Source organism: Lichenostomus cassidix, chromosome 1Aa (genome assembly GCF_008360975.1).
Source record: "Lichenostomus cassidix isolate B80296 chromosome 1Aa, HeHo_3.0, whole genome shotgun sequence".
In the NCBI taxonomy this organism is placed as follows: Eukaryota; Metazoa; Chordata; class Aves; order Passeriformes; family Meliphagidae; genus Lichenostomus; species Lichenostomus cassidix.
Window position 1 is genome coordinate 8,646,238 of NC_139480.1, and position 13,884 is coordinate 8,660,121.

The 13,884-nt window shown below is 36.4% G+C and overlaps 1 protein-coding gene across 2 annotated transcripts in view; it reads left to right on the forward strand.

The window, feature by feature from the left end:
* Positions 1–12,800, forward strand: part of SEMA3A (semaphorin 3A) — a 245,201-nt gene extending 232,401 nt beyond the window's left edge. For both annotated transcript variants that reach the window (XM_085083330.1, XM_085083339.1), the window contains 3 exons: positions 1,856–1,923; positions 6,811–6,953; positions 8,483–12,800. In XM_085083330.1, coding sequence (XP_084939456.1) covers positions 1,856–1,923; positions 6,811–6,953; positions 8,483–8,938 — 667 coding nt within the window. In that variant the 3' untranslated portion in view covers positions 8,939–12,800. The remainder of the gene's footprint in view (positions 1–1,855; positions 1,924–6,810; positions 6,954–8,482) is intronic.
* Positions 12,801–13,884: the final 1,084 nt, after the last annotated feature.

A 13,884-nucleotide genomic window follows, 5' to 3' on the forward strand; every position in this document is an offset into this window, starting at 1 on the left:
ACTTACAAGTCTAAATGCCAGTCCAGAGCTCCTGTAGTGTGACCACTTCGCTTTACCCTGTGCAGATGTGCTCTGGTTCATATTTCATAAATCATCGTGTTGATACAATGGTGATATGTATGGCATTTTCCTGAGATTCCAACTAAACATTTCATTCAAACTCCATTGACAGTAATATGAGTCTTTCCACAGACTTCTTTTCTACAAATTCTATCCTATAAACATACTGTTTCAAAATATAGGAAGGGGTAGCAAAATTCTTGGGTGTGGTTTTTTCATTGGTAATGAGTAATATGAAGATATTGGAAATTATGATTTGTACATTTTTTTAAATCCTATATCAATCAACAGAAGATTCCTTCCTACTAAAGTGTGCTAAGATGTCCTAATTCATAATTTAAAATAAGTTTTTATTCAGAATAATACATAAAAATGCTCACATGCCTTTTTTTTTTTTTTAAGAAAGAAAGCTTTTGTTGTACTTCACATGACTAACTTCAGGTTTAACCTTTCAGTAGATTTCAGTGGAAAAAAATATGGTTAGAAACCTTCAGGCAAGAGGAGTCAGCTGTGCAGTTGTGCCTCTGTGAGAACTGTTGGTATGTGCTGATGCTGGGCTGTTAGTGAGAGCCTGCAAATGGGGCTGGTGGAGAGGAGAGAGATGGTCTGTGCTGCAGAACAATGGCTTTTAAAAATGTGGGCTGTTGTCACAAGGGAGTGACCAACAGGGCTTTTTACAAGGCTACTTGACTTTTGCATATCCGTTGCTGGATACCATAATCTGAAATCGCAGCATTGTTCAGCAGCCTAATCCTCTTTGTTCTCCTCTAATTTTTGCAAGCCCTCAGGCTTTCTCCGATTCCTAAAGTAAAGTGCTCACACTTGAAACACATCTTTGTTTGCCTTGTTCTTTTTTTCTTTCTTTTTCATATGAAACGCTTTTCTCTGGCTGAGTTGAATTTTGTGTCACAGCTATTTAAATAAAACTAGGAGCAGACAAAGAGAGAACAACACATGCAAAACAAAACTGTATTAAAGAGCTGCCTTCTATGGAATACAACACTTTTTAAGCACAGATCAATGTGTTTTTCAAAAGAGCCAGTAGCATTCAAACTGGGAGAAGAATATACTATGTTAAAAGGACATGTAATCAAAGGTAGAATTCAGACTCAAGCTACAAAAGACAGAATAAATGAGGTTTTAAAATCTTCCTTTTCATGTTTTTATTTTGTTTATTCTAAAGACAAAACCATTTGCAACAGTTTTGTAAAAGGTTTTATCAGAAATGTTCTGGTAAAACCCATGGTGGCTGAAATGTTCTATGCTTTTTAATTTAGATTTTGTGGAAAATACAGCACTTCAGCATTCTTTCAAAGCCACCCAATCTAACATTTCACCTATCTAACAGATGCTGCAATACTCAAAGTATTCTGAACTTGCTCAAATGTGTACTTTTGATGCATGTCAAACTCTACAGTATGTATTTTAATCCTTCAACAGTCCCTGTATCTGAATCAAGTAATGAATTTATCTGTGAACAGTATTTTCCACGCAGTTAAAGTAAACGTCATAGTTAATTTTATTTGTTATTTATTTAATACTAATAATTAGCATTAAATATTAATTAGTATCTTAGTGGAAGAGGTATGTATTTACCAGTTTCTGAAGACTTCACCTGTAAGAGTAAAGCCTGATTCTACAAAATCACAATGCACAGCATATAGTAGTAACAATACGATTTCCTTCCTAGCGTTGTTTAGGTGCACTTGTGACCTCTGCAATTATAGATATGTTCCATTCGTTGCTGTTGAGCACTGAGAAGGGCACTGACAGATTTCAAATGTGATCTTTGCAGGCGCACCAGGCGACAAGACATCCGCAATGGGGACCCACTGACCCACTGCTCAGACCTGCAGCATCACGGTGAGTTGTGGGCTCAACTGAAGGGCAGCTAATTTGTATGTAATTTAGAGACTGTGCATGAACAGAGTAGGAAACGTGAATTATTTGCTCGTGAAATTGTCTCGAACATCTGCAAAAGATGAATATAATAGATCATTATCCCAAATTAGATAGCTTACAATGGCCTGGATCAGGCACTGAAGTCTATTTGGGTTTGGTTGGTTTTTTTGTTTTTGTTTTTTTGTTTTCCTCAGATAAACCGTTTAAGCATTTTAATTTTCCTGCTTCTCCTCCTGCATAATACCATACCATCACATTAGGCATATTATATCAGAAAAGATCTGCATTTCCTTCCTGACATGAAGAAATATATGCATTCTGTTTTACACAGTTTGCATAAGATGATAACCAAGCGTGTTTGTAACTATATTGGTAAAATATGGAGTGACCTTTTTTGTAGGAGTCACACTAAAAGCTCTGAAGATCAGGATGTTCCTTGCAACAGACATGCCCCATGTGCTTTCAGCATGGGTTTTCTTAGACATATTTTGATTTGCTTTTTTGTCAGCTGTTTCATTTTCACAGTGTATTGATCAGATTCCTTTTTTAACTTGTTTGACTGACAAACTTCTCACAGTTACTAATTTGTTGCCAAACTTTTCGTAAGACCTTCACTCAGAAAATTAAAAATGTCCATTTTGCTGTAAGTGAAAGGAATACTTAGGCAACACTTCCCTCTGCTGGAAAAAAGCGATTCCTCATGATCGTGGCACATCTACAGGAACTTTTCACACAAAATATTCTGAGTTCAAAGGGACCCACAAGGATCATCAATTCCAGCTCTTAACTGACTGGCCCAGACAGGGATCCTAAACCCCTCAACCTTGGTGTTATTAGCACCATGCTCTAACCAACTGAGCTAATCTCAGGGTTAAGCCACTATGAAAAATAAGGAGGTGACTGAAAATGGAGACATCTCAAAACCCTCATGTCCTTCCAGTCCACGTAATAGCAAAGGTGATAAATAGTCCAAAATTGAACTCTCGTGTCACCTACAATTCACTACCAATATGTTTCACTAATAGTTTTCTCTGTCTTCCTTTCAATCATTTGAAACTCACAGCTAGCATTACTATAGCTTTTCTTTTTACTTCTGAGTGTCAGACTCAGACCAAGTTACTCAGAGGGGAAAAAGGGGTTTTAAAAGTGCATGAACAGATTGTAATTAGTATGTAGTTGTCACATTTTGAGAATTAATAAATTCACAACTAATTTAGATTTGAACTAGTCAATGGTCACTAGTAGAAAGCTCAAAAATTTCCCATTTCCCATTGCAAGTAATACTTAAACAGTGCAGATAAGACCATCCTTATATTGAGGCTGAGATTACATTTTCAGTTCCCCAGTAGGAAAATTTCACCAGGCACCAAACAGTGATTTTAATATCAGCAGAAGTATTTCTTAGCTTTATATTTTTACTATCTGGAAATTTTACTCATGAGCAAAACTATCAATTGGGCTATCACATGTCTGTTCATTTTAATATTCTCTAACCTTTGCTAGCTGTGCTTTACATAACTGTAGGTCCGTTCTTTATTTTCATAGCTGAAAAAAAGCATTTCAAAACACTAAGGTTTTTTTATATCTTCCCATACTTGGTAAGGATATTTGTCTGAAAAAGATGTGTTCTGTCCAAAGTGAAGACAGTAATCCAGTTTTGCAGTAATCCAGAAATGCAGTTTTTTCATTACAATAATCATGAGAACTCAACTTCTGGACAAAGCTATGACATGGTAGACCTGATCACAAGGAGCTTTAATACAGCTTTGCCAAAATGATCAGAGCAAGTATGAAACAAGATACTGAATAAATCAGTAAATGGGGAAAAGAAGACAGCATTAGATGAATCAGTAAGTTACAAAAAGTACTGAGGGAATGCAGTTCTGGATCTTAGACTTGAAGAATGGACTGTCAAAATAATGAATGGTTTTGATTGGTCTTGAGAGAAATTTTCTTTTAATCACTTCAGTTGTAAATCTGCTACATTTTCCTATATTTACTTGCTATTTGCACATGATCATATGTAGTACAGATGACTGCATGGCTTACAAACTTCCTATGCCAACTTACCCTGAGTTTTTTCCTTGTTTGTGACTAGTAGTTCCCTGGACAATAGATGAAGAATATAGCCAAAACAAAACTCCAGCAGTCATTTACTACTTGTCTACACATTCATTTGCAGGAAGTGCCAGTTGATTCTCCATGTGAACCAACAAAAACATGAAAAAGAGCAATCTTTTAATGTACATGTCACTTTTAAAGACATTGCAGAAACCAAAATTGCAATCAGTCTAAAGGAATAATATTTTGGATTAGTTTACCTAGATTTTTCAGTTGCTCTTTGGTGCAAATGTGTGAGTAAAAAATCACTACACAGCAACATTAGAGGGAGCTGAGGATCCTTCACTGCACAGCTGTTTGGGCAGACATTAATGTATAAATTTAAAAGCACGGTCACCTTTGTGGCATCTAAAGGACAATATTTGTGTAATTGTACTATACTAGTGCCATCAAGAAATAATCAAGTTTGGGGTTTTTTTAAAGAAGAATTTGTTAAAGAAGGGGCACCTTTTTTTTAGATGATTTATCCCAAGGAAAGTTCAAAGAATCACTCTGAATTAAACTGTATTGTGAGATTCATTCATCTTCAAAGCAATCTTGGTATAAGTACTTAGCCTTTCATACTTCTTCAGTTATGTCAGAAATTATGTACTTAAAGGCTATTTATCAGGGTAGTAAACTGATACTGCTGTTGGGTTCATTTTGGGAATTACTGCTCTCAGACAGGATTTTAGGCTGAATTTCATTATCAACTTCATGACTTCTATAGTTTTCTAATTCCTCCAGCTGCTTTTCTGAACTTCTTAGACTTTCATTCTTCCTTACAGCCTCTTCAGTTTCTCAGTCCCAAAGCTTCACTCTGATCCTGTGATTATTCCATCACTGCTTAGTTTCTTGCACACCACGTGCTCAATATTGCATGAACTTTATAGACATTTCTGGACCTGCCTTCTGCTCCTTCACATCATGGAAATAGAGATTGAAGGATCTCTAAAATGCTTCCTCTCTCATTGCATGTCTGTCACCCATATTTTACTTCCTGCAGCTGTGAAGAAATTTGAAGAGGACTTCACCCACTTTCCGTGATGCTCTCTAACACACTAGAATGTCATAGACCAGATCCAAGAAAACAAAAGTTTGAAATGGTGTCAGAGTTCACAGTTTCTAAAAAAACTTAAGACTAGCTTCTTAGATACTAAGAGCATCCTAGGTGTGCTCCATCTCAGACCTTACGACTTTAGCTGCATTCTGCTCCAGCTGTCTTACCCTTCTCTTGCTCCCTTTCTAATTCATTCCTCCATTGCTCCCTATCTTCCTAACCCAGAGCTGTGCTGACATTTCTTCATAGGAATGTGGTTTCTGAGAGATGTTATAAAAGCTGTTCCACTTGGTTTTTAATAGAACACCCCACTCATTCGCTTAAAAGGTCCACAATCCAGTAGGAGAAGACAAGTAAACCCATTTCCTATTTGTTTAGTGTTAATAGGCCTTTTGATGTTTTCTGAGAACTAGGCAAGTACCAATCCTTATTCTCTTCCACATCCCTTCTGCCACCCTCTCTCCAGGCTAAAAGTCATTATTGAAAGGCACAGGATTCTGTATCAGTGTAAGCCTAAGCCAGGAGCTCACTTTTATTTTTACTTTTGTCACAGTCATCTAACAAGCAGCCTGTGTTTGCTAAACAGCATTGCCAGTATGAGAAAGGCACAGCTGGGGGCCAACAAAACTGGACAAAATATTTCTCTGACAGGGTTTTAAAATAGACATAATTTTTCTGTTGAAACATATAAAAACTAGTTCCTTAAAGATTTCCAGTGGTAAAGATCAAAAGTGGAAAATGGAAAGAAAGGCAAATTGTGGCAAGGAGTCAGGAGACCCCATGAGATCAAGACAGTGTTAAATATCCTGCCAACTCCTTCCTCCTCATCTACTCTCCAGGACTATTGTTCTGTTGCCACTTAAGTCCATAACAACATGTGAAAGAGCTAAGGTGGAGAGTTGAAACATGATGCCTTAAAGCCTCTGTGGTATAGGAGAAGAATCAAATACCATATAAGTCCTATAGCTATGTGATATTTCCAGCAAGTTGATGAATATCTTGAAACATTGTTGTTACAAAAGGAAGTAATTTATTTAACTTTCTTTTCCCCCTCCCACAATGTCTGGTTTATTAACCTCATTGCATTTCCATAAATTATATCAGTATGAGAGGAAATGATTAATTGAAGACCGTTTCCTCAAAAACATTATTCCTGGTCATTAACAGCCTTAGCAAACTGCAGTGCCATATAATCTAAACACATTATTCTACTTTTAAATAGCCTCATGTTTTATTACTTTGCTCTAAAGTATAATGACCGTAGAGCCCAGGAGGCATCATTGCAAACATTCTGCAACTACACCCTGAGTCTTCTCACTGCATACAGTTTGCTATTAAAAATTCTTGTCATGTCCTAGATGTTTTCCTTGATGAATAATAATGAGGCTTACACAAAATTTCACAATTAAATTCATTAACTTCACATATTGAGATGTTAACAGCTGTTAGGATTTAAAATACAATGGAAAAAAACCAGTAAACCAAAAAACCGTGGGTTCTTTCAAAGATAGAGGTATTGATGGAGATTTTTTAAATGGTATACTGATATGGGGAATTTTTTTTTAAAGGTTTTATCTTTAAATGTTTTAAGGGAGCCCAAATACTAAATAAAAAATAACTTACTTAGCAATTAAGAGTTAGTTTCCTGGTAATTTATTTTTTTTCCTTTTTTATTTCATGCTTTACAGATAACCCAAGTGGTCAGACCCTGGAGGAAAAGATTATCTATGGAGTAGAGAACAGCAGCACTTTCCTTGAGTGCAGTCCAAAATCTCAGCGTGCTGTAGTATACTGGCAATTCCAGAAGCAAAATGATGATCGCAAAGAAGAGGTACAGTAGAAGAAAAATAAAGAGATGCAGCTGATTTTCTCTATGAGGATAGACTTCAATCTGAGTAGTTTCCAGAATAACTCTAGTTTAGCAGAATTTCTCTGGAATATTATAATTCCCATTGTTCTTCAGCATATCCTCACTCTTATTACCATAAGTCCTATGAGCTCCCTAATAGGTTTTACAGATTGTTGCAGCAGAAAACATTCATATCCTCTCCTTGCTAATACTCCCTGCAAAACACACTGGTTTGCATCAGAGCTCCCAGAAACAGAAAAGGCTAGCATGCTATCTAAGTGTGACCTGAAACATCACACAAAGACTATATGAATTTAAATATCACGAAGGCCTTAAAATTGCCTTTGAGAAAAAGCTTAACTGCATTCACCCAACCATACAGTTTGTCTGAAGCATGGTCTGGCAGGAGTATCCCATGTGCTGCATGTTTTGAGACTTTACTACAGATAAGACAGAGTCAGAATGAAGAACCGAGAACTGTAATGGACACAGGAGTATGAAAACTTGTACTTTTTTTTCATCAAAAGCAGTATTCATAGAGGCAAAAAACACTGAGTTTCCCTGTTTACATTACACTAAGCTGATACTTTATTTTTCTCCTTCTCTTGTCACCAGCATTCTTACGTTATTAACCACCCAAGTTTTCAAGTCATATCAAGCCAGGTCACACATCTATTAAGAGAATAATCTATTCTGGTAGGTAGGGAGGTCGAGCTAGGAAACAAAAACTTGTTTCTTGCATTGAAGTATTTTTATGTGTACATGCATATATTTAAAGCATGTTCTGAATAGTTATGTTGGCTACTTTAAAGACTTTTGGTTTGTTTGCCTAAGTAGTAACTTATTATGAATTTATTCTTGGTGAGAGAACAGAAAACAGGTTTGTGCCCTTTCTGTCTGCAGCAATGTGTATTCAAAGAATGAAGTTGCATTCTAGATATGAATTAATTCAGAAAAAAACACTGTTTTAAACAGCTGGTTTTTGTATATTAAAATTTTGAGATTTAATCCTTAATTGCTTGTTTGTAAATTTTCCGCTTATGCAGAACCCACTTCTATGCATAAGGGCTTTGGTAATAAAGAATAATAATAAGAAAAAAACCCTTTCCACAAATGGATCTAGGTTTGACTAAAGGATGATGGTGAATGTGACCTCAGTCATACAGCCAAATGAATCCATCTTGACTTTGTTGATTACAAGCTCAGATCTTCTGTAATCTTTCCAGAAGCTCCATTTGTCAGAGCTGAAACAGATCTTTGTTCAGCAATAGTAGTTACCAAGGAGTAAATTCCTGATTCCCCAAACTCTTGGCATTAAATCAGTTTTTCCAGAATATTTGAGCCTTTCATGATTACAGATAACTGGCAAAGGGTTTTCCATTTGTGTGTTTGGGAATTCTTGGCCAAGTTTTACCACTTAAAAGCAGTAATAAAGAAGTAGCATGGTTAGAGGATATTGCGGCGTATATCTGAAAAATAACTCTTGAAATTACCACTTTTTCCCAATACAGATAAAAGTGGGTGATCACATGATCCGGACAGAACAGGGCTTATTGCTACGAAGTCTTCACCGGAGAGACTCTGGTGTTTACTTTTGTCATGCTGTGGAGCACGGCTTCATGCAAACCTTGCTCAAGGTGACCCTTGAAGTGATCGACAATGACCACCTGGAAGAGCTGCTCCACAAAGAAGAGGATGGCGATGCCTCCAAGACCAAGGATGCCACCAACAGCATGACCCCCAGCCAGAAGATCTGGTACAGAGACTTCATGCAGCTGATCAACCACCCTAATCTCAACACAATGGATGAGTTCTGCGAGCAGGTTTGGAAAAGAGACCGCAAACAACGCCGGCAAAGGCCTGCCAATGCGCAGGTGAACACAAATAAGTGGAAGCACCTACAAGAGAATAAAAAAGGTAGAAACAGGAGGACCCATGAATTTGAGAGGGCACCACGGAGTGTCTGAGCTACATTACCTCTAGGAACCTCATCCAAGTAGAAACTTGTATAGACAGATAACTGGAAAAAAATGCAATATTCATGAACTTTTTCATGGCATTATGTGGATGTTTACAAGAGTGGAAAATTCAAACAGTTTCCACTAGGTTTAAATAGAATCCATTTCTAACTTTCCTAGCAAGTCCTTCCTCTCTGCTCTGATTCTAAGACCAGAAAGACCGGAGTTTCAAGGATGATAACTCACCTGGACCTAGCTTACTGCTCAAAAACTTCTGCAAGTATTCAGCAGGCAAGTTTTGCTTTCTCTTTTGACAGAGATATATACAAAATGCTGTATTTCATGCTGTCATCTTACAGAAAAGAAAAACAAGCCCCACCTTTCATCATCAGCACTACCATTTCTAGACTTATATAAAACTGCATGAACTCATTAAGCTGATGAACGTCTAAACACGTGATTGGACACAAGGATTTTGTTCTTGTTTTGTCTACCAGTTCTCCTGTTTATATGTGCTAGAAGAGGAAAAACAATACTGAATGAGATTGATTGTGGAAATCTGAACAACATAAGCCATCCATCATCTGGAAGAAAAAAAAATGTGGAGTACACTGACCTACTACTGATGACTTCTTTCAGCTTTGATCTAAAGATGTATTTTATTAAAAGTATAATTTAAATGTACCATGAAAAAATATGCAGCAAACATTAGCTCCTTTCTAAAATAGATTAGACTTTTTGTCTTAGAAATATTGTACTTTCTAATTATTGGTTTAGAGGAAAAAAAAGACAACTTCCAATTACAAGCTGCTTTACTCTTTTGTTTGGAACAACTTCCAGGGGAGCTGGTCACACTGCAGTTAACCTCCTCCCCTGTCAGTAATCTATATGACATGTAACTTCAAAGCAATTTTAAAACTAAGCTATTTTAACATGAAAGTCACTGTATAGCATGGAAGTATTCTGCATTCTGTTTTTCTAAGTATGGTATTTGAATTTATTCAACTTGTATAATACCTTGCTATAGATTGAACCAATGAAGAGGAGAGCATTGATTTTCAGTTGTATATTTTTTTTTAATTAAAAAAACAAATAGTATTAAAATACCCTCTGCTAATTACACTCTTGCTTTCTTGGTTCGTATTTGTGAATGCTAATATTTAAATACTGATGCTCACAGACTGTCATATATCCATGAGCAAAGCTCACATTCAGTTTAAGGAGTTGTGTTCCCAGCTCTGTGGTAGAGATTTGTCCACGCTACTGACTCTCAGTGCTCCATTCTTTCTGTAGGCCAGATTACCAAAATGCAAAGAATCAGCACTAGGCCATGTAAATAAGAACCCCAAAGCTAGCTCCCCATTTTAAGATCTGAGGGACAGTTTTATCTGTGGGTGAAATCTGCTGAAGCAGTAAATTGGTGAAGTTCAGCCTGAGACTAGTTTATACTGACAGATAATTTGGTCCTGCACTTCTGTCTTATTCTCTATACAGGAGAGCAACGGGGTAAAACAGACAATGTACTTGCATCACGAGTGTCAGTTTAGGGTTATAAGTAGTGGATTTATTCACCTCAGCACAGATGTGCCTTTGGTCCCCAGTTCTATGGTGTCCAGTTCTTTTGAGATCATCTTTCTCCAGCCTCCCATATTTTACCTTGGTAGAGTCTGTAAATGACATAATTTCAAGTAATGTCATTGTGGGGAAAATTACTAGAACAAAATCCTTAGTTTGCTAAAGGAGCTTTTATATAAGTGTGTCTGCACTGATGACTGACCGGTTTTGTTGTTACTCACCCTGTGGTATTTAATTTATCAATTTATTGCTACACTGTCAATCAGCCTTATCAGATATGATATAACACAACTGCTGTGACAGCTTCTCTCACAATGTGCCCCAATCTCCTTGCCACTCACTAATTCAAGTATCCTTCTGCCTAGTGAAGCCTTGTCTTCTTGCCTCCATAGCAATTGGATTTTCAGCAACAGCCAAGTTACTTCAGTCCCCTTTGAATCATTTGGAGGGGATGAACTTTGCAAGATTTTTTTGTCATTTAATTCTTTAGGAAAAAAATCATCTAATGGGCTAGGACAAGGCTGTAGGGCCATGATTTAAGAAAGCACTTGGGAATTTCTTTTTAAAGCAATTTTAAATCTCTCTCATGTTTAACCTGACTCTTGTGAACTTTAGTATGCTGTTAAATTCCCATTATTTCATGATGTGCTGAATATGGATGAATTAAAACATATGTTCAACTATGTACTTTTCTGTACAGAAGTATTAATTTTTCAGCTCAGATTATGGTTAATTTCTGAGCACTGTTGTCAAATGAATTATTTAATCACAGAATATTCTTTAGCCTTTTATGAAGGGCTATAGTGTGCCATCTAGTTACTACAATCCTCTTTCTTACAAAAGAAAACAGTTTTAAAATGAACCTCAGAGAATTCAGTGGTGAAAATACAGATTGATTTCAATAGACCCAAAATCACTTTCTTTCCTTTTTTACAGATTCATGAAATTTCTATATAACTTTTTTTTTTTCTCTACCATGCTCATAGCAACTGGTTCTATAGCAACTTGCTACGAAAAAATCAAACCAAAATCAACCTCTTTCACAATACTTGAAGAGGAAACATATTCAATTAAGTCAGTATTCTAAGATATGTTTTTCTATACTGAGAAAGATAATCTGTGGGAAGAAAATTACAGAAGTTCCAATGTTTTTACCATGACCTGGCAGTCTCATTGAACAATTGATATGATCATATTTTACAAACTTCAATCCAATCCTCACTGGCATGAGTAGTATTGCTTAAGTCTTTGTATTTGTTTATATAAAGAAGAGGGCAAAAGATCAAGCCAACAGTGGAAATTTTTTATTTTTAGGTTCATATTATGGTCAAGTTATACCAACATTTAATACTGATGTCAATTGAACTTTTTTTCAGAGAGCATAGGCCCTAATGAATTCCTACATAGAAAGATACCCTGCAGCTTCAGTAAGAGTCATACCCCTATTTATGTCATTATTATTTAAAGCAACATAAAATTTGAAAATAAAGATTAAAATGGTATTTCTGTAAATGGCCAATAAAACCCTCCAAACCTCTAGTGACAGACTTTAGAAAAAGCAAGTAAAAAGTTGTGTTTAAGCTGGAGAGAAATAAAGGATTTTGTTTATAATCAGAAAGATCTATTTTCTTTTAAGATATCCATCTGCAAGGAACAAAAATATATTGAATCTTATTCTTGCTCATCTACACTTTGCACTTGCACAGAACACTGAAATGGGAATTTGTTCGATGGCTCCTAAAAGCTACATGGTTATGTTAAACTATAACGTCAAACTGAGAAAATGTGCATCTTTGCAAAACAAAGTTAAATCTTCATGACCCAATAAAGTCACTATGTAAAAAAAAAAAAATTAAATTAAATGCATGTGAATGCGCATTTACTGTTCCTTTTTATGTATTATTTAGTGAATATCAATGGTATGTGTTTAATAGTTCAGTTTTTGCTACCTACACATTAGTCAAAAGAGATGTAAATATTTTTGACTAGGTAAGGAGGTACAGTGTAAAGTACTGTTATCTAGAGGTACTCCATTTCGGTGTGTTCAGCGAAATACTAAAATGAAAGATTTTGCCACACAGGTGATAAGGTGGTTTATTTGCTATATCAGTGTCTGAGTCATGCGCTTATTCTTTAAACGCATTCTTCACTGGGTAGTAAATAATACTACTTCTGTATTTATCACTTCAATTCAGATGGGAACTAGAAAACTGGAGAGAAAGTGTAATGAAACTGCTGCTGTAAATTATTTCTTTTAGCATGTATTCAGTTGTTAAATAAACATTTCTTCCAAATATTTGAAGTTCACTGTCTTGACTGTTTACACGGAAATGTGCCCTGTAACCTTCATGAGCATATGGAGTGCATTGTTGTCAATATAATGCTATCAGTGTGCATGAGCTCTGTTTATTAGGCCAGAAGGATTGCTATTTTTATTAATGGCATTTTTTGTTTCTTTTTTGAAGACTACAAACTAATAAGCCTGAAATGAAAGGCATGAACTTATCTTCAGCCTATCTTTTGGCACAACTGCTGAGCTTGTGCAGATGAAGCCATACATACACACACCCCCACTCTCCACTCTGCCCGTGGACCAAACTGTAAATCAGGCTGGAAGCCATGTGAGTGTGAGCAAGTTGCTGTACTTCATGAAATTTCACTCTCTGCAATGCTAATGGCTTAAGACAGCTATGCTGCTTCCCTTTGGAATCTGGCTTGCACAGAAAGCAAGTGGAATAAATCAGGTTCTGTCTGTTGCCAGCATACCCTTGTATCCTTAGGTAAACTTAGCAGCTGTTTGGAAGTGTTTAGGGGCTCTGTCTAAAAGTAATATGCCATGGCACAAGCATTGTACAACCAGCTAATAAGACAAATGCTGTCCTGGAAAGCATGAAGTTTAAATACACCAGACAATAAGTGGAGGAAGGAAAATATCATTATTTCCACTTGGCACATAAAGAATTGAAGAAATAACCAGTAGCACTGAGCCGTCGCTAATCCATTCAGCCTCACCCGTGCTCCTTCCTGTTGAGCAAGGACAGAGTCCAGCTCAAAAGGATGTTGTAAGGATATTTTATGGTTACTACTGTTTTCTGAAAATGAAAATAAGCCCTCAACAGCAGCCAAGCAACTCAGTGGGTTACAAAAGATGCTGCAAATACAAAACGGACAAAATGAATATGACAAGCCATGAATCCGGTAATTGAAAAAACAGTAATTTTGTATTTCTGTGTCCAGTGCATGTCTTATAAATACTCACAGAGGAAGACCCTTGTTTCTGGATGCAGCCACACTGTGTCCTTTGCTAGAATTCCTTGCAGAGCACAGCTAAACTGAGTGTCATCTGTTACAATTGTGTACATTGCCAGGAATGTACAATC